The 26,747-nt window shown below is 44.2% G+C and overlaps 1 protein-coding gene across 1 annotated transcript in view; it reads right to left on the reverse strand.

Annotated features, from left to right (window-relative positions):
* Positions 1 to 26,747, reverse strand: part of GLRA2 (glycine receptor alpha 2) — a 938,599-nt gene that overhangs the window by 493,510 nt on the left and 418,342 nt on the right. The window contains exon 6 of the mRNA XM_085622202.1: positions 20,161 to 20,298. Coding sequence (XP_085478328.1) covers positions 20,161 to 20,298 — 138 coding nt within the window. The remainder of the gene's footprint in view (positions 1 to 20,160; positions 20,299 to 26,747) is intronic.

A 26,747-nucleotide genomic window follows, 5' to 3' on the forward strand; every position in this document is an offset into this window, starting at 1 on the left:
GGATTGGTGGAAACAACAGAGAGGAAATATTTAGTAGTCATGTTACTAGAAATGAGTTCCTATTGCCAGTTATGGTACTTTGAAATCTTCCAAAATAGAAGCATTTCTCACAAGGGCATTAGTGATTTGCATCACAGATGTGATTTTCCTAATCATGATGATGAAGAAGCGTACAGAATTTTTTTTTCCAGAAGTGGTATTTCAAAAACCTTGTGTCAAGGTCCTTTTTGATATGTTTTCATCACCTTTTACCAGTAATGGGACAGCGAGGCACTAACGTGATGTGATCCCTTGTTTTACAGACCGGTAAAAAAGAAGACTTTGTTCACCGTTTTATTCCCGAATGAAACTGTAGCACCTCAAACAGATAGCTTCCCAGCCTCAGGCCTGTGCAGGTAAGAGGGGTGAGGTCAGGTAGGGGGGGATTTTGACGGACGACGACAAATGAAAATTAAATAAATAATGATTTTTTCCTCGTCTTCGTCTGTCTACGGGTCACGGTTGTAGCCTCCTTGTCTGAAAACCCCATTTCTCTGCTGGTATGCTCTGTAACTGACCAGTTAAAGTTACCTCAGACCTCTAAGTTTTCTCTGATGTGTCTGCGTTCCAACCACAGTGGAACAATACAACGTATCACATTTGCATATCTTGAGCATAGATTACTGAGCTGGGGCATTCAAGATTTTTTAAGTACATAAAGTAGTAGTCCAGTAGTACGCTTTTACATACTTTCACCTTTCTTTGTGCATTGCCATTTTTAACACCCAAAATGGGAATATTCTGGAAATAGTCATACACAGTTAGTACAAATAGAAAGGACTATGCCCTCTTCATATTAGGGAGTTCTATTTTTCTCGAACTGATTCACATAAGTATGTAAAAGTGCGCAAAAGAGTGCTCCTTACAAAGTGACCTATGTGCTTGTGCTACCAAATCACTATTTGCAGGGGGTCGCCGAATCACCTGCATAATCAATATGAATTTTGCAGGGTGCAGTTTGTAACACCCCTTTCCTGTTTTTTGGCTACAAACACAGGGACGGTAGCCTCCAACGGATGATACCACCATTCCTATGACACCTACTCTGGAACTCCCAGATGGCAGACCCCTTGCATAGGCTACAAGCAGCCACCTTACCTCCACACTCCAAGTTACATGTGCATGGAGAGGACACCCACCTTCAGACCTAGGTCCGATTCAGGGCCGGACTGGCCGTAGAAGGCACCGGGGTTTTCCCAGTGGGCCGGATGGGTGGGGCTGGTTTTGTGGCCGTGGGGCTGGTTTTGTCACTGGAGGCCGGTTTTACAGCAGAGTTGCAATATCAGCAACAAAAGCGGGAGTGGTGCTTCTCACCCCCCCACCCCTCCCAGGGCCAGTGAAGCAACAATCTGCCAGGCTGGTTGCTGCTCCCAGTCTGGCCCTGGTCTGATCAGATATAAATAAATCACTTGTAATGCTATCCTAAGAGTGTGCACGGGAATACTGCTGCCTGCTTTCGGTGGTGGGACAGATGCAGGTTCCAGGTTCCCCGACAGCCTGCTCTGGACAGTCATCAAATTTTCCATATTGAGGCACCTACTGCTTCACTGTAAGGTCTTCCTTTTTATTGATGAGTGATAAGTGTTGCAACTGAGTATGTCTACGCGGACCTAGTTCTAGGAATCATACATATTAAGAGCAAGCCTTGATTATAAAGCCAGTCTCTCCTAACGCCTCCCCTGGCCACTAACAAATATCCCATTTCTGTCCTGTGTCATGAAGGATTTCCAACCCCTGCACTGCAAATTTCCTTGTAATGAACAACACCGTGGTTTTCTGTTTCAGAAAAGGAGCAAAATGATACTGACTTCCGCTCTGTGAACAATTTGATAATTGGCACATAACGATAGGGCATTTTATACTTCCTGCCAGAAAGGCCTGAAGGAGGTAGCACAAAACCTAATGTGCCAGTCAATATTGAAACAACACAAGAGCATGTTCTGCACGCCCCAGTGTATCATCTTATTTGTAAATGGCTCTAAAAACATTCTAGGGAATTTGAATGTTTTTTTTTTTGGAGAAATGCTAATCGTGCTTTTGATCCCCTTCACTATATATATATATACAACGCGTCCATTTCTTTAAAAAAAGAAACCGTTAACATGATAACGTGCTTGCGCGATATAAATGTACCATTAATATAGGACTATTTTTAGATAAACCTTGACACTTTTCGAAACCAGCAGTGTTGTCACTGTGACAGATGCAAGGCAGCCATATATGGGTGCAAATGTCTCGTCAGATCATGGCTGAATTGACACAGCTGACTGCCTTTCCTGCTGATGGAAGGAAATGTGGGAGCTGATGAGAAGCGCTCGTTTGGGAATGTTGCAAATTCCAGGCACATGTTTTCTTCATGAGCGGTTGGCAGGGCAGTTTCTGCATGGACATAAACAGCGGATTTAGAACCATGTTCGAAGACTGGATGGCCAAATCTTTTGAGACTACAAAATGCGACCCACAGAAACCAAATACCGAGGTAGGGCTCAGTACTGGCCTTAAGGGTGTACGAACCATGTGGTCACACTAGGCCCGCAACTTAGGGTGGCCCCGAAAAGGTCTCAGAAAATGTCACCAAAATTTACCATCAATGTCAGAGTGCCAGTCCTTCAACACTGGTGCTCTTGTCGGCCAGTGCTCTCAACTGAAGTGGGCGCAGTCAGCTATGGATGCCAGTGGAGTAACAAAGGTTTAAGTGGCCCCCCTGCAATGTACACGGAGGGGCCCCCGCTCTGGACTTTATCCAGAATGCTCAGGCCGGAGTACTGTGCTGAGGGGGCCCCCTGCAGCTGGGGGGGCCCCCTGCACCACGTGGGATGCGGGGGCCTGTGTTACGCCCCTGATGGAGGCAACCAGAGAACAATGGGGCGAGGAGGCAGAAATGGAGTGTGTGTGCCACAGAAGCCCTGTAAACTGACACGTCCCACAGAAAGTGGGAGGCTTTTCATGGTTTCGGTAAACACTGGCAATGCCACTGCTAGCTCTGAGATCGCAGAACAGTAGCAGGTAAGAGCACAGTGCCTCTGTGGATTACTGTCGGGACTTGCTCTGCGTGTAACATCATTGTTGTAATCTGCTACACCGCAGGAAGGGTGGCAGCCTCCCCTTCATTGGCCAGTGTGCATTTTCTAACATGCACAGCAAGAAAAAAAGCAATTGTGTTTGGTGCCCTGCCATGGGGCAGAGCAAATCATGAACGCATTTCTCAATTCATTCATATCAAGGGACATTTCCCCATTATCTGCAAACCTGTGCATTTCTATAAAACCTTTACAAAAAGTGAAGGGATTGAGAAAGAGTGGCTAGTTAACTCCAACACAGCTGATGCCGTATATTGTTTCTGCTGTAACATGTTTGGTAAAGGGTCAGGCAAACTCTCTGCTACAGGATTCAGTGACTGGGCACATGTTGGAGAATACCTGCATTCCTATGAAAATGATGCTGATCATATGCAGCACATGCATTCATGGTATGAAGCACAAAGGAGATTTTCCACTTGTACAGGGATTGATCAGGAAGAGCAGACCTTACGTCAGTCTGAAATTTGATATTGGAGTTCTATTTTTCACCGTCTTGTGTCAATAGTACAGTTTTTAGCACAACAAAACTTGGCTTTGAGGGGAAACAATTAGAAACTTGAAACATTCAAAATGGCAATTTTCTGGGTCAAGTATAAATGCTTGCTAAATATGATGATCTCATGGCAGAACACATTAGAAGAGTTGAGAAACAGGTAAACATAGACCATTACCAAAGGAAAACAATTCAGAATGAAATCATTCAACTTATATTACAAAACATCCAGAAAAGATTGCTAGATATTATCAGGTCTTTCAAGTATTATTCATTCATATTGGACTGCACACCAGACATAAGTCATCAAGAGCAAATTACTCTGATGATTCGAATAGTTAGTGTATCCCATCAGTAGAGGAACATTTCCTGGGGTTCATACCTGTAGATGACACAAGTGGTCAAGCCATTAGTGAAGTACTACTTGACAAAATGAAAGATTTAGGAATACCTCTTGAACAATGTTGTGGCCAAGGTTATGACAACGGAGCTCATTTGAAGGGAAAAGAGATTCTGGTGTGCAGAAAAGAATACTAAACAGGAACCCCAAAGCAGTATTCATTCCCTGTGCTTGTCATTCTGTTAACCTAGTCTTTTGTGACGCAGCGAAGTCATCAACTACAGCCCTGTCTTTCTTTGAGTATATGCATCACATGTTTGCAGCATCAAAAAAAAGGGCAAAGTTACCTCTTGTCTGAGTACTGCAGCTGTAAAGAGGCATCAGACACACAATGGGAGAGTAGAATTGAGAGTGTGAAAGTTCTGTTCAACTATGACCCTGATGTTCAAAGAGCATTGATAAAAGTTCTGGGTGTGCCTAATCTTGATGGACAGACATTCTCTGAGACCCAGAGCTTACAAAATGAGGTTCACTCATTTACATTTCTTGTCAGCATTGTTATCTGGTAAGAAATGTTAGGCCAAATTAATAAAGTTAGCAAATTAATGCGAAGTATTGACATGCAGTTAGAAGTTGCCATTTCTCTAATGAAAAGCACTGGGGGTTACATGAGGCAGGATCATGACAGAGGATTTGATAAAGCTATTGAAGTTGCCTCTGAAATAGCCTCATGGTTTGGTGATCCAGCGGAGACCAGCTTTGAGGTTGAGAAGAGGACAGGGAGGAAGAAACAACATTTTGATTATGATGAAGAAGATGATCCAGTTATTGGAGCAGAATTAAAATTCAAAATTGAATACCTCATTGTCGTTGATCAGACAAACAGCAAACTCGAAGAACGCTTTGAACAAATGGTAGCATTTAATGACAGATATTGGTGTGTGCACTAAATCATATCAGGTAAATCCTTGGAAGCAGTAGAGATTGAGAAAAAGTGTATAGATGCAGCTACATATTTTAAAAAAATACATTGCAGGGGATGAACTCATCACTGAAATTTAAAGCTTGGAGGGTATGTACAAGAAGAACCATCTTGATACAGATGCAGCAGGTACTCTGTCTGCTCTCTCTGTTGTGAAATATATGTATGACAACCGCTTGCATGAAATTTATCCCAATGTAAACATCATTCTCAGAATGTTTTTGACAGTTCCTGTCACAGTAGCCTCTGGAGAATGATCCTTCTCAAAGTTGCAAATTATTAATATTTATTTGTGCTTTTCAAGGCCCAGGACTGGCTGACTGGCTTGGCACAGATATCAGTGGAACATGAAGTTGTACAAACTCTCGACTACAGTGAATTAATACAAGAATTTGCAGCACAGAAAGCAAGGAAAGTTCTCTTTTTGTAAAGAAGTAGCATTATATATTATTCCATTACAGGTGCACTTGTATAGTTAAATTGTACTTGTTAACAATCTACTAAAATAAAATGATTACCAATGAAAGAAAATTTGACTTGTGTCATGCGGTGGCCAGTACAGTATGCACAGGGCCCGAAATATCCAAAGGCCGGCACTGGTATGTCCACCAGCATCAGGGTTGGAATGGGTCAGAAAATAGGCCCGGGCACCAAAATAAAAGCAGCTCACATTAGGGAATTCGATTGCTAAAAAAGTGGCTCACATTTACAAATCAAGGCAGTATTGTACTTATAAAAAATATGCTGTATTGGTTTTTGCAAGGTATGGGAGAATGCATGGATTTAAGCTTGTTGCGGGCAACGTTTCTCGTAATATCAGGAAAACCAACTGTAAACATCGGCCCACCAGACCATAAAAAAGGCCCACGAACAGCCACAAAACAGGCCCCCACACTGACCTGTGAAACCTTCCTTTCTGGCACTGCTTATTTCCCTATAGGCAAGTCTGACCATGACCAGTAGTTCCTGCTCATCCTGAGAAGAATGAGGGCTAGACAACTACTATGAGCGGCATTGCGAGTCTCCAGGGGTATTCCCCGATATTTCCCCAATCCAGATTTACTGTTACAGAGGATCCCTTTAATTCTGTAAGTGGGGAAAGGATGAGGATTGCATGTTTTTGTTGAACAACATTTGGGAATCAGTCGTTCCTGGTGTTTCACAAGATTTTGGCTGCTTTCAACAACCTAAATCTCTGTGTAAAACACACACAATTTATAATTCTGATGGGCCTATTGGAATGAATGGCTCACTCATAATGAGGTCCTAAAACAAAGAACACATGTTAGCAATATCAGCAATGCAAATTTGTAAGGCAGCAAGACAGATCAGACAGAAAAGCAGAAAGACACACAAATAGACAAATGATAGATATATAGATGTAGCCAGTTAAACAATGTTCACAGCCGAAAATATTTTATAAATAATTAGATAGAAACTTAGGGCCCGATTCACAGAACTAACTTAAGACAAAATCCTAAACTTACTACTCATGGTATTCACAGAATGCACTTAACGACTGTCCTAAGTTTACGCCCGCACTCGGGCGAAATTTCCACACCCGGAGTGTAAGCTCTGCACCCAGAGTGTAAGCTCCACACCCGGAGAGTAATTTCCACCATCGGGCCGGAATACCCACAATCTGGTGTTAATTGACTATAGCTGATGCATTGTGGAATAGATTTACTTTCAGTTTTCTCTTTGTTGCCACTTTCTTTGTGGCAGAGTAAAAACAAAATGTATAAGTTGAGAACCACATTTTGGGTCAGGGTTGAGTTAATTTTCTGGCACAACCATGATGTCAAAGCTATTTTGGGATTTACAGTACCACACAAATCCCGTTTGTTTGGGGTTGTTAAAAAAGAAAAAAAAAAACTAACCCAAGGCAGCACATTGCCTTGCGTTACCTTACATCAGGTAGGCATTATATGGGTGGTGCCAGGGCATTCCTGTGCATTCATCGATGTATTTTGATGCAAACCCATATTTACAAAGACTTGTAAACATAGGCTACCTGTGGCTGGCGTAATAAGGTGAAATATATCAGTTTCTCCTCATTATTTCCTCTTTGCATGTATGCTGCATCCTGCTGCACACATACAAGGAGAAAATAGCCTCATAGTATAGTTTTTGCATGGTTTTGGAGGAAGAAAAATACGTAGGGCAGCCATTGCGCTGCCTTGCGTTACCATGCGTCAGGAAGGCATTACAAGGGTGGTGCTAGGGCGTTCCCGTACATCCACCCATGTATTTTGTGTGCAAATAATAGACACAGGATTCTAAAGGCAGACACACTAGCTTTCCTTGGAACAGCTCCTGAGTTCCAATTCCCTGTAAAAGGATTGAGGTTTTTCCTATTAATATGAGGCAGCATTCCAGCTAGGCCCTGCTAGTGAGTTCAAGTCTTAGAAGTTCAATAATGGCTCTGAGAAAGTCAAAGTGCCTCCGCGCTGTAGTGTATCAGTCAGAGCAAGCCCAGTATTGGTGGCCCAGCATTCAGTGTTACCCGCTTTCGGGTCAGAGTGCCCTGTCACGTGCCTGCAGCCCAGTTGGGGGGCAGGAGACTGGATGCTATGGTAGAGGCTGCAGGCATTCACACGCTCCTCTGCCTATGTTGTAAGCCTCCCTGAATCCAGCAGCAGGTCTTGGGTCCTTCTGGATTGTTAGGTAGTTGAATCATTGCTCTTCCTCCACGAGTAATCGCTTGCTTCGCCTTCAAAGCGGCACACTGCTCCAAAACAACAGCCCTCTCACTTCACCACGGCCCCCCTCCTGCAATACGGGGTTTGTGACAGAGCACACAGGATAACCTCTCTTTCATGGCACAGCATAGCAAATTGCGATGGCCCTGTACTTGATAGAGAAAAGCACCAGGATGACAGCCCTCAATCATCACCACAGCTCCCACCTGTCATAACGAGGTCATGGGCAGCACACAGGGTTTCTGCATTCACTTTGTGCATTCCACCCATTATATAGACATCTCTTTATTTCACAACAAAAGGTCAATGTTTTGTCTTTATTTCTTGGTGCATGAGGTTAGAGTGTGGCTGGCAGGTAGAAGCCACATGAAAGTCAAGTGTCAAATGCATTATACATGTGGCTTAGATCCTTATTACTATATTTCCAGAAGGAGTGAGTGACAAGTGATACAGGGTTTGCTCACCTTCCCAAACACCTAACTGTAGAAAATATCAGGAGCGAACCCCTACCGTGCTTAGCCTATCCCTCCATACCAGCCTAAGAGGATCATCCTACGGTGTTAAAAGGGCTCTTACACACTGGAATTCCAAGTGGCATGCTTCATCATAGAGCCCTCGTCCAGATACCTAATGTATCTGGGTGAGCTCAACCTTGGTTAAAAAGGAAACTCTTTGGTTATTGGGTGGAATCATAGATTTAAAATTCTCTAGGGTGTCCTGAGGGTTAATTTTATTTTCAAAGGGCACCCTGACCCAGTTAAAAATAGGTGGGGATGCATAAAGGAAACTACTATCCTCTGTAACCCTGGGTCACCATGTTTCAGCCATCACACCAATGCCTCACCGGGCTAGTTGGCTTTCATCAGGACCTGTATCCGATTTGTTTGCATTCAGTTGTGAAACTTCCATTCACTATACTTGTACATGCCATATATACCGACCCATGTGGTCACTATGTTAGTATTTCTTTAGTAGAGTCCTATTTAGAGCTCCATGAAGGTAATGAGGCAGGGAGACATTGTAGTCAAACTTTCATCAAACGTCTCTTCCTGGCCGTGAACATATTGGGTTTCTCCTTTCCCCGCATCCTAGATTCTTATTATACATGGTACAACATTACAGCCTATTAAATCAAACACAAGAGAGATTTGCCTAGGATCACAGAATTTGGTCAAGCTGAGATGCCGGGATTGATCCCAGGTTTTCTACTCTCACATTGTTCATTTCAGCAATTAGAGGGACATACCTTTATTTCTCCTATTTCTCCTGTTTTACATCAAAAGTTAATGCTTTGTCTTTAATTCTTGACACATGAGGTTGCAGCGTTGGTGGCGGGCAGATGCCGCAATTGTGCACTTTTCACTTCAAATAAGAGCTGCCTTGCATAATCCTGTTTACCCCTCCATGACCCAAATATTTCAGTTCTGTGCAGAAGTATCTAAATCCATCACACCACAATAAAAAATTATTTCCAAACAATTGAAATTGTGTGCTCTATTTACCAGTTCCAATCTCTAATTGTTGAAGAGCTGTTTTCCTTGAAAGGAAGACAAGTTGCATTTTTGTAACTCTGGAAATTTGAGAGTGCTGGATATGGCTGTGTTAAATTTTGCCAAGTTGTTACCCTGCCCAGGTATGGGTGGTTTTGTTTTTTCCCCATCTCACACCTACACACTGCAGCTATGTTGCAAAGTTTGCAATGTACTGTATTAAAACACAGTAACACAGGTTAGCTTTGTTGTTATGATGCTCATGAAAAATCATGTGTGCTTACCTAAAGCTTGCTCCTTCAGGATGAGGTTACAGTAAATAGGTGAGCCCACAGGTCAGTGTTACTTTAAACAAGTAGGTCAAGTAGGCCGTCTCTGGTGCACCATGTTGGCAGTGTAACATGCCTAGAATACGCAGAGGACTTATTAGCAAACATAGTCCAGTGTAGATTCTGATTACTGGCGATAGATTTTGTGGTGTCTCTCACTGTTCTTACATCTCTCCACTTGGGTAGTTTATCTATGCAAACAAGTCATAATTCCTTCAGAAGGCCAGTATTTTCTTGAAAGTGGTAGTTGGGACTGGAATTGCATGTGCCTTTGTCTTGTGAGTTACCTTTGTCACCATTTCCATTTCATCTCTGGATACCGTGCAGTTTACACTTATTTTGATGTGGAGCTGATACCTCTTACTTCGAAATTTATGGTCCATTCTTTGTGTGGGTATTCTGGTGGTACTAAGTCCAGGGTGAGCTGTCAGGTTGTGCTGGTAAATGAGTGGGGGTTTTAGATATAGTTATGCCAACAATAAGAACTTGAGAGATGTCTGCTGCTAAATGCGGAGGTGACATTTTGGGTGGCAGTGTGTAATTTGTAAAAACAAATGCAGAGCTCCAAACTTTTTCTTAGGGTCCTATTGCTGAATGCCAAGGTTGCCATAACCTTTTTTCACTACCCTACAATTGCTTGCAGGTTGTTTTTTCATCCCCTTTTCTGCCTTCATCATTGTTTTCTTATCCTTCTCCTTTTTTCCCTTTCTGACTTTATCTCTTGCTTTGGGTAATGGTCTGTTGTTGAAAAATAAGACTCAATCTCTTTAATAGAGTACAGGTGGCTAAGCCTGAATAAGAATACTTTGCATAGGAGAGTGGTCTCACCTCTGGAGAGCGCAGGCAGCTAAAACCATCACATCTACATGGAAACGTTCTGCATATTTAATATTATGCCTGGTTGAGTGGGCTGGCGGTAAAGTTAGTTTGTTCAATCCTTGGGTCAAGCAAGCTTTATGCTGACAAAAGACAACATTGATTTATGTGCAGTTTATAGAAGTGTGAATCCTCTGCCTAAATCAGGAGGGTTTGCATGTATACTGGAAATGCGCTCAAATGTACACAAGATAGACCTGTTACAAATATATGTGAGGGCTTGAGACCTGATGTCACTTCTTGAGATGCCACTTCCTGTGGCGACAATTCCTGTGAAGTCAGGTGTGATGTCATGCGCTGTGATGTCATGCACCGTGATGTCACGCACAGTGATGTCACTTGCATACTGCCTTACTAGGTTAGTCCCCCCACTTCTGTTTTTAGGACTTGTGCCCTGAGTGAGATCAACGGACCGGGAGTGTCTGGAGGTGGATTAGGATTCTGCAGGTGAATTCAAGACTACGGAGCCTTGGTATTTGGTTCATGGACAGTGGGTTTCAGAGCAGAGCTTTGGGCACAGGCACTCATTCCATTGTAAATTAAGCACTGGACTCACTCATTGCATTCTCATTTTATTTTGTCAAACAATTACAGTTTTCTAGTCTTGTATCTCACGGTGAGTGACCCTTTTCCTACCTCCTTCTCATGTTATAAGAATCACTCTCTGTCTCACATCTCCTTCTATAGCCTGTGTGTTGTGACTGCCAGAGCACCCATGCTTGCATACCATACCTCTCCCCTCCCCTCTAAAAAAATCTCTAGTAGCCACCTACCCTACACATTTGCATTGATCCAGTCACTTTACTATTTAGGTGGCTTAAAAACAGTGCTTAATATGAGCCAGTACATTCTGGTGCTCAACACCAGCACTTAATTGGTTTCCAGTGCTCAGCCCTGGCACTTAATTGTCAACACTGCACTAAGGGCAGTCTTCCACATGGTGGCACAGCTCATCTAATTCAGAGATGAACAGAACAGCAGTTGGTTATGAATACGATATAAATAACAATTACTAATAAATGCCTCCCCAGTCATTTCTTTAGCTTTTGGGACCTGGAATAATCTTAACTGTCGCACTTCTAGGTAAGAGAGATAGTAGTTGTTTTGGCAGCGATGACAGGAGTGATGGGTCGCGCAAGCTGCAGTGGCCTCCTGGTCAGGGTCCTGGCACTTATTATTTTACAAATTAAGCACTGCTTAAAAAACTGCATGAATGTGATGTCTCATTGATGACCCTAGCTGACAGGATTCAGACCTCCCTGTGGTCAGTAGCATGTCTGACGCCAAGGCTGCACGTCATCATACACATGCCACACTGAAAAATACTGTCTGCGCAACAACATTTTGCACACTCACCCCTGCCTAATGAAACACTATTTTTTTCACTATGTGATTGAGTGCAGTAGTGCATCTGCATCAACATGCAATCTATGGTGCTGTGCAGTGCCAAGAGATGCAGCTAATGTTATAGTTTATTGGCTGGGTTGGAAATGCATTATGGATGCCCCTTTCCCAAAAAGCGTGCATTCAGCACTGAAGCTGTGACGAGCTGTTTGTGCTCCACAGCTGGAAATACTTCACATACAGAAAAACAATGGGCCTGATTCACAAAAGTAATCTGAGACAAAATCCTAACTTTACGACTTTCTGTATTCACAAAAGGCATTTAGGAGTAGTAAAGTTAGCAATCCTAACTTTACTACTCCTAAATGCCTTTTGTGAATATTCAAAGTCGTAAAGTTAGGATTTTGTCTCGGATTACTTTTGTGAATCGGGCCCACTATTTTTGTTAATACAACTTCAAACTCGTGAAGTGTGGTTACGGTTTCAAACTTAGTTCACGGATACACAGTGACATTAGAAGGCTCTTGTTAGTGACATCAGAACAGGGGCGTAACACAGGTCCCCCGCATCCCTCGCGGTGCAGGGGGCCCCCTCAGCACAATGCTCCGGCCCGGAGCTCCTGATTGAGCCCCGAGGGGGCCCCTCCACATACTTTGCAGGGTGCCCCTCTCAAGTTTCGTTACGCCACTGCATCAGAAGGCTCTTTTTAAGCCCTCTCTTACTGTCTCTGCGCGTTGTTTATCATCAGGTGGCACTTTTTAAAAGAAACTATCAAATATTCATATATGCTGTACGATTCTTGTATTTTCGAAAATGGACCTTAGTTGAATTGAATGGGTCGTAGGGTTATGTTGTTTTTTAAACTTTGATCCTTCTTGTAAATTTCCCAGTGTTTTTCCATTACGATATCATACATTTGGTTTAATCTACAGCGCATGGATTTTGTATATTTTACTGTAATGTGTATCTTTTATGAATGAATTTGCATATAAATTCGAATAAAGATTTCTTTGACTTTGAATTTGACACACACTGATATGATGAGCAGGCGATTGTGGAAGCTGGGCACAGATATCTTGAGTAAATTTTTCCCCTCCAGGTTGCTATGAAGAGATAACAGAGAGGTTAAGAGTATACGTGTACAAAGTATTCACAAAACCACATTAAGAACTGCTTAACAGCCGGGCTAGGTGCTGCCAGGGCTTGGTATATTTGTAATTTTGGTGAACTACAGTCTGTTCGTGCTTGCCTTTCTTTCTACTTCGCTTCCTCTGTATTTCACAGAATGTGTTAACTTAATTTACAATTACGAAAATAAATACTGCAAACTGATTGTTTAGCTAAGTTGAATGAAAAGTGAGCAGGGCACACATTGACTTCACTTGTGCTAATGGGTCTATTAAGAATAACCATTTTTTCTCTCACATACAGGTACTTAATTGTTGGTTCTGTGTACAGTTCATGGCTTCCAGGCCTCCGTGGGCCTTTAGGGAGGGGTCAGTCCTGGTGTGTGCAGCAGGATAGGAAGTGAGCTGGGCCCTGAGTCAACCCACTCACTGCAGGGTACTGAACAGCGACTCCGCGACTCCGGCTCCAAGGGACCTCTGCTCTGAGGCTCCTCCAGGACCCCACCTCTCCCCAGCAGAAAGCGAAACCACGTGGGCATAGGACGGCACCAGTGCGCCCCAAGCTCAGAGGAAGTGTCTGAGGCAGGCTCTGAGTTCTTGCTGAGGAGGGCCCTGAGCCCCGATTCATTAGTGGGCTTCGCCAGCACAGTCAGGACAAATGAATAACTGCTCTGCTACCTATGAAATGGCCGACACCAGAGGTTTCTGTCTTGCAGTTTCGTAGTGATTTTTTTTAGGCGGCCAGCATCTGGGGGCCCCCCTCTCATTTGAAAGTTATGCCCCCCCTCACATAGCGGGGGCTGCGGGGGCTTGCGCTACGCCCCACCAGCCAGGTCACTGGTAAAGCAGTGGCATTAGAAGACAGTAGCTGGAGGGAAGAGAGCAATGGAGACTTTAGCCATTGTTAGGGAATAGTAGTAGTCTGCACAGCAGGGGGGATGCCTGTATATGCTCCTCTTGTAGAAGGAGGAAAGTCAGTGTCCCATGTTTATAGTGATGATCAGTCTGGTGTAGCCCTTCCACCTTCACATACCCCCTCACGCCACCCAAAACAGTGCTCCTGTAAGCTATTAGGAATCATCATGGAAGGGCCTATAAAAAGACAAAGCTTTAATAAAAGGGAGGTTTGGGCAGCCTCTGTTGTTGTTGCTAGTATCTCGAAGGACAGTCCTGCTTTCTGGCAGGTATTTAATGAACTTTATTTTGGAGATGGTAGTGCTCCGTCAATTGAGGTTGTGATTCCACCTGAGTGGGTTGCTCATTTTTTTAATAATATTTACTCAGGTCTCCGTATGGAGATAGAAGGCCATGATGAGGAGATGGGACAAACTAATGTCTCTTATATTTTGGAAGGCGCTACCTCATTAGAATTTACACTAGAAGAAGTGCCCACTGCAGTCATTAATAGCCGCAGAGGGAAAGCACCCGACCCGATGGATCTATTTAAAGAGAGCATACATTTATGAGGCCCCCTTCTTGCCAAAGTTCTGAGATCCTTGTGCAGGACGGGGAAATTACACACCTGGTCAAAATCTTTGATTGTACCCATCTATAAAAAGGGAAACTGTGGGGACCCCAAATATTATTGCCCGATTTCCTCGCTGTACTCGTTGGTAAACGGAACACGGGGACTACTTCTAGCTAGTTTGAAGCTGTGGGCTGAGAAACACAAAATTCTCCCCGATATCCAGTAGGGGTTCCACAAGGGAATCAGGATGGTACAGCAATGTTAAAACCTTCATTTGTGGTAAATATACTGCAGCGAAGAGGAGGACTCCTTAAATGGCCTTCATGGACTGTAAAGTGCTTTTGACAATGGTAGCCATTTTGAATTGTGCTGTCTGATGGAGGGGTATGGGGATTGACACATCGATTCTAAACCTGCTTAGAGAAATTCACTCAGGGACTACCGCAAAGGTCAGGTATGGAGTTCATGGAGCATGCTCAGAGGCATTTAAATGTGCGAGGGGGGCAAGGCAGGGATGTATCCTTGCACTGTTCCTTTTCACCCTATCTATGAAACCAACTGGAAAGGGTGTTTATTGAAGGGTGCAGCGATATGCATTAGATTGATCATAATCTTGTGCCTGCCCTCCTGAATGCCGATGATGCAGACCCAAAGGCCCACACCCCCATTTGCCTTCAGTTATTGCTCAATGCTGGATTTTATGGCCGACTTGGATCTTGTGGTAAATCTGAGTAAAACTTTTCTGATATGTAGGCCTAAGATTTCGAATCCGCTCCAATTTGCAGGTAGAAATGTACAATTAACCCAGATTAGTTTATTCCTAACTTCTTGAACAGAGGGCAAAGCCAATTCTGTCTTGGGCCAGCTTTTTGTGTGCAAAAAACAGAAAATGTGATATTGTGTCCTCACCACCTAAAGTGCATATACAATCTTGAGAAAGGTATACAACCCATTTAGAATGATAAGCTCTTGTCGGAAATATTCCTAACCAGAACTTTATGTATAATGTATGTTTCAGCTCCGGTTGTAGCAAGTCCAGATATGGGACTTGGCTATAGGGATAATGTTCCAAATAGTTGGCAGTTAAAGGGTTCACGTTGCCACTAGTGAGACTGGATTTCGGATGCCAGTATGACTCCTTAACATCAGCGGTGCTCTCACCATTTATTTGATTGGGGTTCCACCAGAGTTAGTTCAAACCTATATCATTAAGTACTTTCTTTACATGCTCCCCCCAGCTGTGATCTTTTCCTAAGTCTAAGGCTAAAACTTCAATGGCAGATAGTAAATGCACACTTGCCAGGTGGTTTCAATGAAAGCAGATCGAAAATAGAACGGGTCTTAAGGTGGCTATATCTGATACGGGTCATATACCCAGCTCCGCATATAGGGGGAGTAGCACAGTAGCATTGCTAGACCTTGTGCCGCCTGTGAAGGTCCCTGCTTTTTGCTCCCACGGCAGCCCATGTAAGAGCGGGGTGCGCTGGCAATTTCAATGACGGCCCCCCCGCAACAGCCGCAGGTAAGAGTGGGGGGGGCCACTGCATCCAAAACTTGTGCACCTGAGGCGGACCACCCCCCTCTTGATATGCCACTGGAGTAGCAGAGTTGAGGGCCCAATTTTAATAAGGTATGAAGGAAGTTATTTTCAACCATTTGAAGGTCCCTGGCTCTGTGATAACTGCAAATCTCTGCTCCATGGAGAGCAACCGCAACTGTTTTCTTTCTATAAACCTCCAAAACTGCAGTTAGGCGCTGGCTGCCTATCCCTTTGGCAAATCTAAGAATGGCCTTGCAGCATGCTCTAAACCTAAACTTAAACTTCTCTAAGTGAGTCTGCAAACTGAGGGGCATATCATCAAGGAGGCGAGATAAAATTATCGCCGCTTTTGCGTCCGTTTACGGACGAAAAGCAGCGATAATTTTATCGCCTTATCAGCAAGGTCACGCTATCGTGTGAATCCTTGCATTAGCGCTTGTTTACTGAAAGCCCAGCTTTACATCTCTAATGAGATACAAAGTGGGCGTTCCTGCCCTGACATAACTGGAGAAATGTCGCTAAGCGACATTTCTCCAATTATGAACGGGCACGCTAACCTGCAGAGCGACAAGCTAAGTAGCGATAACCTCTGTTATCGCTCTTTCCTTACGCCTGCTTCAAGACTGACTTAGCCATGATATCCTATGTAAGGTGGATATCATCAAGCTATCGCCAAACTTTGTGAGATTATCGCTGGATTTCCAGCGATAATCTCACATTTGGCAGTTAGCGCTTGGAATTTTATCGCTTTTGAGATAAGCGTTGTTAATAGCACGCTATCTCAGCGATAAAATTCCACATTACCCGGCGATAATTATCCTAGCGCGCTGAGCGATAATTATCGCCGGTCCTTGATGATATGCCCCGTAGTGAGCGCTGAAAACGGGCTCCAGAGCCTTTGTCAACATACTAACTCAAGGGCAGAGCTCAGATCAATGCATGTGAGGTAAAGCAGGCTTTTTTTGAATCACCCAGGGGCAGATTTATGTTTCCTGGCGCATCCCTGCAAATCAGCAAGGATGCGCCAGGAATGATGCGTCACGCAAGTTTACCCTTGCGCCACACATGATGCGCCGCATTTACAATGCGGCGCATCATGGCGCAGGAATAAACAGATGCGTGACGCATCCGATGGCGTAAGGTTGGCGCAGTGCTTCAGTTGCGTCGCAAGCGCGACGCAACTCCAGCACTGTTCCAACCTACCCTATCCCTAACATGGTGCATCAAGCCTTACGCCTGCTTCAAGCAGGCGCAGGGTTTTGGCGCATCAGCGTTGGGAAAGTGACTCAGTCAAATCTTATAGATTTGACTGAGTCACTTTTCAGGGGCGTTCCTGCGACGGAACGCCCCCCCCTCTGTCGACACGCCCACGTGAAACCTGACGCAGGTTTTACGTGGCGCAGGGATTTACATCGTGACGCATCTCCATAGATGCGTCACGATGTAAATATGGCGCAACGTGGCGCAGGGTTTACACCGCCGCTGCGTCACAAAAGTGACGCAACGGCGGCGTAAAAGTGGCGCATCTCCAATATAGATCTGCCCCCCAGTATTTAGTATATATTGAATGAAGGCCTTGTTAGACTTTTGCTGCCTTAGAGCCCCTGCTACCTCAGGGTGAGGAAGGTACAAACTGCTGCTGCTGCCAATATCAGACGTTTCCGGAACACACCAGGCTAAGCACTGTCCGTAGCTGGTGTTTCTTTGACAACTTTTATTGTTACTCATTTGATAAACCTTGGAAAGATGAAAGGCTGACTTTGCCGTGCTAGAAACAACACTCGTAGCCTGAAGTCCATGAAAATATCTGCAGAGTGTTAACTCACTGAGGCATCTGATTGGATATTTTGTAACAAAATGGGATCTTTGAGTGGCTTAAAGTGACAAGATACATTGCTTAAACAGTATCTTTCAACAGTGGCATTTGTTAAGCTATGTGATATACACCAAACGTGCCCTATACAGGCAGCTCTGCTAATAGAACGAACCTCTAGTGGCCTGTAAACAGAATATGATTTATATTCATGGAAAAAATTAGCAAGGAACATTATACTAAGAGAACCAATTATGTAAAAACACTTTTTAGATGGATGAAAGAAAGAAACGTGTTAGAAGTCTTCACATTTTTAATTGCTAGTCTAATTGTATTGTGTAAAAAATGCTGAACAGAATCACAGTAAGAAACCTTTAGAACAGATGTGGAAGCATTTGCTGAAAAGCTTGTGGCCAGATAATAAATATTTTTCAGTGAAATTAGAGAGTCTGCATACAGGACAGCCCTTAAGAGGCACTGTTCAGGAAGTTAAGCAAAAATAAATCCATACGTGGCCTCTTTGCACCTGAATGTAGCAGGACCTCTCACCTACTCTGCCTGCCTACTACCTAGCCTGTTGGGAATTGTCCCGTCGATCGATGGCTTATGAACCATGATCTTTGAGCCTTGTCCACTGATAGGGTAAAATAACATGGTTTATTTCAGTTTTTCTATATGGCACGAGTGCTTTGTCACTTCATGATGATGTTTGATGTAATATGTTTGCATTAAGGGGATGTATACCGGGTTGGCGCAGGCGACCTGATAAACAATACATTACAACAGAATGTGGACATGTAATTGAAAAATGTTGATCCACACGTGTGTGCGTGGGGGGTTTGTGCTAGTGATTACTTATTTTATTAGGTAGTGACAATGTGTATAAATCTGCATTGTATCCTATGCAGGACATATGTAATTGATGTGCTAAGTTCTCATCGACTTACTTTAGTACATTTCTCATGATGCAATCCTGCACATCATAGGAAGCAAGAATAGACTGGTCACTTGCTTTGCATTCAGTGGACGACTGAAAAAAAAACATTATTTGGCTACAAGCTACTGTTCTAAGCCAATACATATTCTGATGGACTGCTGAGCAGTATACCATGGACTTGAATACATACTGACATGAGGTCTGCACTCATTTCACATATGCTAGAGGAATGATGTGCAGGCATTTAGTAGGTTTGTAAAGATTGACAGCAAATACAGTGTGGTCTATTGTTAGCCCGTTTATACTGTGTACTATTGACTCCTTATTCTCTTACTGTATAATAAATCTATGTATATACACCACTGTTGTATTATGTGGCTCCATAGTATCAAGGGGGGGCCCAACCTAAACAAATCATCCTGCTCGAGTCTGTTAGGTATGGGATAATCTCTATAGTACCACAGGCTGTGGGTTGGTCAGTGAGGCCTGTGTCTGTTTCCCTGCTCTGTGGACCCATAGGCTATCCACATGATTCAGAGAACTAAGACAACTCTCTGTGACGTAGGCAATGCCTTTGGTTTGCAAATGGGCAGTGACGTGATGGTATAGGTTTTCAAATTTTGATATTAAAGGTATTTTCCATCAACATCTTAAATCTAAGGAGGCATGCAGATCAAATGGATTTAAAATGGACTGAGTTCTTATAGACTGAACGGTGCATAAACCATCTACTGAAACTCCTCTTTGATCTACTCCCACATAAAGTATTTTGAGATTGCAGAAATGAGGCATGCAGTTGTTTGTTTTTAGACTACTGCAAACTCATGGTTTTGCAGTGCACATTGTGAAGAGGGTATCTGAGATCAATCATTCAGGTTTCTTATAAAGCATGACTACCCACCCGCGAGGGTGTCAAGGCACTTCCACACGCAGTGTCAAACTGCCGCAACATGCACGTCACCCTCTTAAACCTCTCATTATCAATGACAGTAGAGTACGAGGGGGCATATTATCAAGCACAGCGTTAAAATTATCGCCGATTTAGCGGCAGAATACTGCTGCTAATATGGCGATAATGGGCTTGATAATATGCCGCAGAGAATTCCAATAGAAGCCCATGTTGACACCAGAACATGGGCTTCTATTGGAATTCTCAAGGGCATATTTTCAAGCCCATTATCGCCGCTTTAGCGGCAGTTTTCTGCCGCTAAAGCGTTGATCATTTTAACGCCTTTTCTTGATAATATGCCCCTAGGTTCGTTCAGTACTTTGGGACCATATTTCAAGGCCAGAAAGGTTCTGACGCTGTTTAGGAAAAAAGGTCTACGTAGAAGCTATCCCACGGTGGTAATGAGGGCCATCTGCGCTGCACCGACTATGATGATGGGCACTCGGCACCTATATGCAACAAACTCCTAAATAATGTTAAAAAATAATAATACATTTGCAAATACAGTGTAGAGTTTGAATTGAAAGGAGAAGCCATGTAATATCTGCCATGTTGATCTTAAAAGCACTGTAGTGGTGGATTTTACTTGGGCATAGTTGCTGTAGTGAATCATAAGGATTGTAGTCACACACAGCATATGTGAACACTCACCAGTGTTGTAATGTTTCGTGCAATCACCAAGCTCATTTTCTTTCTTCAGGATGAACTGTGGCAGTGTTAATCCATCTGCTACTTGGACAGGCCCGACGTCCAACCACTCGAATATGAGGTCATGCATGGTATACCCAACTAGAGGGAAGAAAAGCCACATTAGAAATCAGCAAAATGACAGCTGTGGAATTAAATGTTCCAAAATGTCACAAAAAGCATTAAAAAATAACATTTCGTGTGAGTGATGATGGTTTCCACGAGTAGATAGTACAACATTAAAGCAACACCCCATTTTAGAACATTAAAAAATGGATTGCCACATTTCTAATCCTGCACCAATATGTGCAATCATAAGGAGAAGGATAAAGACTAATATTTGCTTGTGGAATATTCCTCCTAAATGAAATCTAACAAGTTCTACAATTAAAAAATCTAAATACCTTTTTAAAGCTGATTCCTCCTTGGAAAGTGCCTAATTAGGCGCCAAAGGCAAGAGGAAAGTATCTGATCACACACTCACAAACTCTTGTACCCTGCTGTCTCTCATGTTTACATTTCTGTCATGAATTATAGCTCATAATAATGAGACGTTATACAGCAGCCTGCCACTTCAAAGACAACTTGACACAACTCGTTTATAAAGAATCAATTCAACTGAGTGAAAAGTGATAACAACTGGAATCATAATCAGTAAACTTTGAGAATTATTTCCCAGTCGGTTCCATTTGTCCATCCCGATATGGGGTCTGGTGCATGGGATAGAACAACTCTTAATTTGATACTGATCTAAATGAGAGTGAGTATATTTCAAATGGTGAGGCACTTTACTAGCGAAGACAGATTTAGGATGTAAGTTAATTTTTTTTTAGCACAGAACATTTTCTACCCAAGGGAAAAGAAGACCTTGAATTCAATCACAGAGTGGGATTATCTATTGGTGTGGTGTTTTCACAAACTCTCCACTGCCCTGAAAGATGTTTATTACGAATAGTGTGATTAGTAGTAATGTTATTGATTATTGAGTCAGTATAGAAAGTGTTGTACATAAAATTACAGTGTAAGTCCTATGCAGAGGGAAGATGTAATAACATAATTAAAATTACAAGTCAATGCTGGTCTAATTATTGTCAGAAGTTGGGGTTTTAATTTCGGAGTGGGGAAATGTCCCAACATATTGAACACAATCTGGCTAGGTCTCAACACAGTTTTAAGAGAACCTCTGTTCAACCTCTGGCATCAATGGCGCAAGCGACAGAAACATTAACAGGGAAGTGCTTTTAAAGTTCAAGCGATACCAAACAATTCCAAAGTCAGGAATACAACACAATAAAATGCTCAAAACAATTTCTGAAACTCCAGACCAATTTCAAAAGAAAAAACATAGCAAAACAATCAAAATAAAATTCTTGTAACCAAAGAACTTTTTTTAACGTTTGAGACTTAAAACATCAAGAAACCACAAAGTGATAAGGAAAAGTCATAGTTCAAGGTTGACTGGAACTCTAAGCTGACTCCAATGAAATAGAGGGCAGGTAAGTCACGGAGGTCACAAAAAGTTTTTTACCTTCAGACTTAGTTCATTTTCGAGAGCTCCAAGCCCTCCATCACAGCAAGAAAAAGAGCTAAGCCTGATTAGGTTCACTATTAGTCAGATAAGTCATCATCCAGCTCCTACCAAAGTCTTTCAATTTTGATGCTAGAAATTCTTATTGGGACAATGAAGGATTCCGCCCAGGTCAGTTGGCCGCTATACTAGATCTTCTTCCTCGCCTGAGTCCAAGGTTTTACTTTAGAACGGAGTAATTTTTTGTTGTTGAACTGTTCCCGTGGGGCCAGGTTGGAAGGTGTATCTAGCCTTGCTTCAGGATGTCAGACACCTTTTATTTAAAATCCATGTGAAGCCTTTTTTTGAGGCAAAACGGTCAGAGCAAGGCAAACCTGGATATCTAACCCACCAAAGAGGCACCTAACTAGGGAATCCTAAGCCCCTCGTCCTAGTCTTCCAGAAGAGGAAAAAACGACTGAATCTCAAATGTTTTCAGCTGCCTGGAAATGTTTTCCTGGCAGAAAATTTCAGATTGCCATGATAGGTCTTTAAGCACCAGACCAGGCTCCTGCAGAGTCCACTGATCAACTAGGCCTTTTTTGAATCAGGAGTGCTACTGCCTTTTGAGTTCCAGGAGTAGCAAAAGGAGAACAAACACATGACCATTGTTGAGGAGTTGCAGTCCCTGGGTGCCTGGGAGAGTGCTTGGGCTTTGTCCTTCTATCAGCCAGACAGAGTGTTCTATTTCAAGATGTTTCTATTCAGGTCCAGGAATGTTCTGAGGAGGTGATGATGAGGTTCTAGTCTTATCTCCTGGAACTGTCAATAATTGGAGAATTTGTGACACGATCTTGGCTACTTTCTCACAGAATTCAAAGCATCTCTCAACGAAGATGACACTAGCCTCCTTCCCTCAGAAGGAATATCCTTTTATGTCCTGTCAGATGGCGATCAGGTATCCTCCATTCTTGCAGGGTTAGAACTGGTATTCCCTCCTGCTGGGGACACAGACAAAGGTGCCTCTGGCAATCAATGGTCGCTGTTACTGGCTGGTCTATTTGGGATCTACACTTCAAAGATCGAGCTGTGAAAACTGCTCTTTGTGTTGCCAACTGTTCCAGTTCCCTTTCCAGATTTTTAATATCAGCTTAGTGCCACTGTTAACACTAAACCTGCCTTCCTGCTTCCAGAGGCCAAGCCAATGTCTTCCAGGAGGAGGGAGGTTAACAGCCCACAAGGGAGGCAAACCAGTTCTAAATCACTTCAGTGTCAGGCAGTCGAAAATACTCTTTCCTAAAGTTACCTCTCCACAAAAATCTTCTTCCTTATCACAGTCATAACAACATGATAATTCTCATACGTGAGTGGGCCATTCTAGAAAGCTCTTTAGCTTCTTCTGTATTCATACTTTTACTTTTGTTTTGACAAAACTTTGATTAGTTTTTCCTTTATTTTATTTACACCAGATACCTCTCTCTTTCCCTATCAATAATACTGACATTCACTTACGTAACTTTTTGAAAACATTTCTGTCAGAATTGATGTGCCGTGTGTGCAAGGTAAATTATTCCTTGGATTTTGCAGGCCGAGTTTTTAACTACAACAGGTCTCTGAGACACATATTTTCAAGTACCAATTCACATCAGATCAAAGAGACTCTTATGATTTCCTCTAGAACAGAACCATTATCAGTTCAAAGCCCTCCCTTTTTGCATAACCAGTGTTCTAAGGGGGATATTCTCAAGAACCTGTGATAACTACCGCAAAAGTAGCTTAACACAACTCTTCACATCGCAGTCTATTGCGGGAAAATAACACCGTGTTAACATGGTATTCTCAACACGGCGGTACCATGCAATAGACTCATCACAATGCGTCAAATTAACTCGTTAAAATCAACGCGATGCCGCAAAAATGCGAAACACGAACGCAAAAAAAGCTGCGATGGCGCAAATCCTGATACAAAAATAAGCAAACCCCTCGCGACATGCAGGAAAATGCACTATAAAAGTTGAAAAAAAAACCACATACAAAAGCCAAACAACAGCGAAGCACAATCGAGTCAACCGGAGAAAGTGTAGATGACAAACAGGACCCCACAAGCCCCCCACCCCAGAGGACCAGCCTGGGACCTCAGGGTCAGGGAAGGGCAAGGAGAAGAAGAGTAGGAAGAAGCGGTTCAGTCCGCAGGAAAACCAGATCCTGATAACGGAGGTGATAGAACACCATCAACTACTGTTCATCACCTCCACTGGCAACTAAAAATGGAATATGGCAGACCATTGTGGACAAAGTGAATGCAGTCGGAGTGCTGAAGAGGGCAATGGAAGAGGTCATGAGGCGCTGGAATGACGTCAAGAGCAAAACCAAGCAGAAACTCGCAAACAACCGGAAGGCAGCAATGCAGACTGGAGATGGGAGCCCAGCGCCTTAGGAGCAGCTGGACGAAATGGAGGAAATGGTGTCCAGAGTCATCAGTGGGGAGACGGTGGCAGGAGTTGGGGGCCCGGACACTGCTCAACATGACCGGACACAACAGCAACAGGATGAATAACGACCAGGGACTGGGGGGACGGATGGAGATGGGCACAACAGCACACATGCAAAAGTAAGCATAGCACATCTGTGGACAAACCATGCCCCAGACCCCCAACTCCCATCAAGAGACCAATGCACCCAAGAATGCAACATATCAGCACTGTATAAGCACAGAAGACAGAGGCACACCGCATGTAAGGGATAAGGGGCAGCCAAATTAGAGCTGCAAGTGCGATTCCCCCAAAATGCGGCACACACATCACATGCAGAGCACATCAACATTGACAACGAGGTGGCACAATCTGCAACATGTCCAGAACAGAACAGAGGACACAACTGGTGCCGCTTGTGTGTAGAAACTGGCCAATCACATATGGCATCACAGGGAAATGTGAGTTGACAATAAACAAGTACAAACCCACATCCGTGATGTTGTCTAAATGTTCACTGTATTGCATCATATAGGCAGCTCCCCACAAACAGTCACAATGTACACTGTCATTCAGTCTGAATGCAAACATGTACAGTGTGTCAACATACATGTGAACACAATGTTAAACTGCCTCTCCCCTTCACATTGCAGAGGGAGAATCAACAACTCCTGCAGAGCAGTCCCAACCTCTCTTCTCTGATGATTAGCAGGACCACCACACCTTCGACTCCGGCGCCCTCCAACAGCTCGTGGAGAGACTTTGTAGCCCCCTTCCAGGAGCAGGGCAGCCCAGCTGCTATGAGGAGAACCCACCCCCTGCACAGTACACACAGCAGGCAGCACCCACCTCCACGGCTGCCTCTCAGGACCCCCACGACGAACACATGGCCTTCCAACTCCGTGTGATGGGGTGCCAGGAGAAGCTGGCTGAACAGGTGCAGGTGGGATTCGACTGCATAGCACCCAAACTAAACGCCATACATGGGTGTCTAAGTCCCATCAGGGACCACTCACTGTCCCTAACGGACACCAACAGTCCACTCCATGCCCTCCAGCGAACCATGGCTGACATCACCAGAGTCCTGACTCTGCGACAAGAACGACTGTCTAGTCAGAGTGGTGAGTTGGGACTCATGCAGATGCTCATGGAGAACATGGAGCAGATGGGTGCAGAAAGAGCGGCTGCCATGACTGCACACAAGCGAGAGGTAGCTGGGTCCCCCAACGCCATAAAGACCCTCCTCATGGCATTTCTGCCACAAGGCCTGGCGCTGATACATGCTGCTGCTTCCACTCCATCCACATCTCCGGCCCCTGATGTGTCAGTGCCACACAGTGCGGCGGACATTCCACCTCTGGCCCCTGAGGGGTCACTGCCACACAGTACTGGAGACAGAACACCACCACCCACATGTGAGGCACCCGAAACAGCAGAGGACGAAGATTTTGATGAATCTGCCCTTGTGGTCAGAAGGAAGCGGTAGCATTCATCTCCGCCATATGGGCTGTTTCTGCTTTGTTCTGCCCTCTGCATCATCACCTTCCACTGTCTCCCGATGCACTCTGCGACACTCACCTTGGACCTCGACATAGACTGCCATATTCTGTTTGGTCACCAATGACACAGCTATTTGACTGCAGACTGAACTTCTCCTCTTCTGATGTACTTGTCATTCCCTGAATGACTCTGGCTGGCCCTCCACGGGATAACAATGTAAAGTGGGGTTTGCATTGCCCTGTAATGCTCCAACTACAACACTCCATTGAATGTGCATTAAACATTCATTGTCACACCGATGTGTCATGTCTATGATCTTGCAAGTGTGGAGGTATGGATGAATGTAGGGTCAATGATTCCCCCTTACGTCCATGTTGCTCATATTGTGGGATTTGGGTCACAGGGTGACATTATTGCCGATTGTGTTCCGGGTGGCGCAGACACTAGAACAGAGACGCACGCATTAGTCACTTCCTTGTCCAGCCCAGAATGGAAGCACGCCCAGAGCCCAGGGGTCATTGTTCACACCCTTATGCTGGACTGGCATACGCCAGGCTAGCCCACTCCGCTTACGCTCACAGGGGGGGAGGACGACACTACATGTCCCAGGTCTTCCCTGTAGGGATTTGCTGCTCACAGGTCTAGTTTTCAGCATGCCACAGCCACTCCCTCACGGCTGGTTCACACCCACACCACACCCATTCAGCACCGGTGTCACAGGACATGTGACCCTGCCAATATAAAAGGGCCTGGCGCACGTGCTGGACACCAATGCCACTCTCCAACTGAGTGTCTCTGTGTGGGTATCATTTATGCATGAGGGCCTAGGGCCCTGCCACCTCACATTGCCCAGTGCCAGGGGTGACATGATGGCGTCTGCAAGACGGGACTCAATCATAAAGGGTCCATGGCTTGCGGTACACAGACTTGGTCGCACTGGATACACTGCAGCAGGCACAGGCACACCGCCACGGGACGGTGTCTTTCGGTGCACTGAGGTAGGGGCACCTTAAATGCTGAGCGGGTGTGCAGCCTGCGATGATGCGCCATCTGGGTGGTCCACAATGGTGGCA

Source organism: Triturus cristatus, chromosome 8 (genome assembly GCF_964204655.1).
Source record: "Triturus cristatus chromosome 8, aTriCri1.1, whole genome shotgun sequence".
Classification (NCBI taxonomy): Eukaryota; Metazoa; Chordata; class Amphibia; order Caudata; family Salamandridae; genus Triturus; species Triturus cristatus.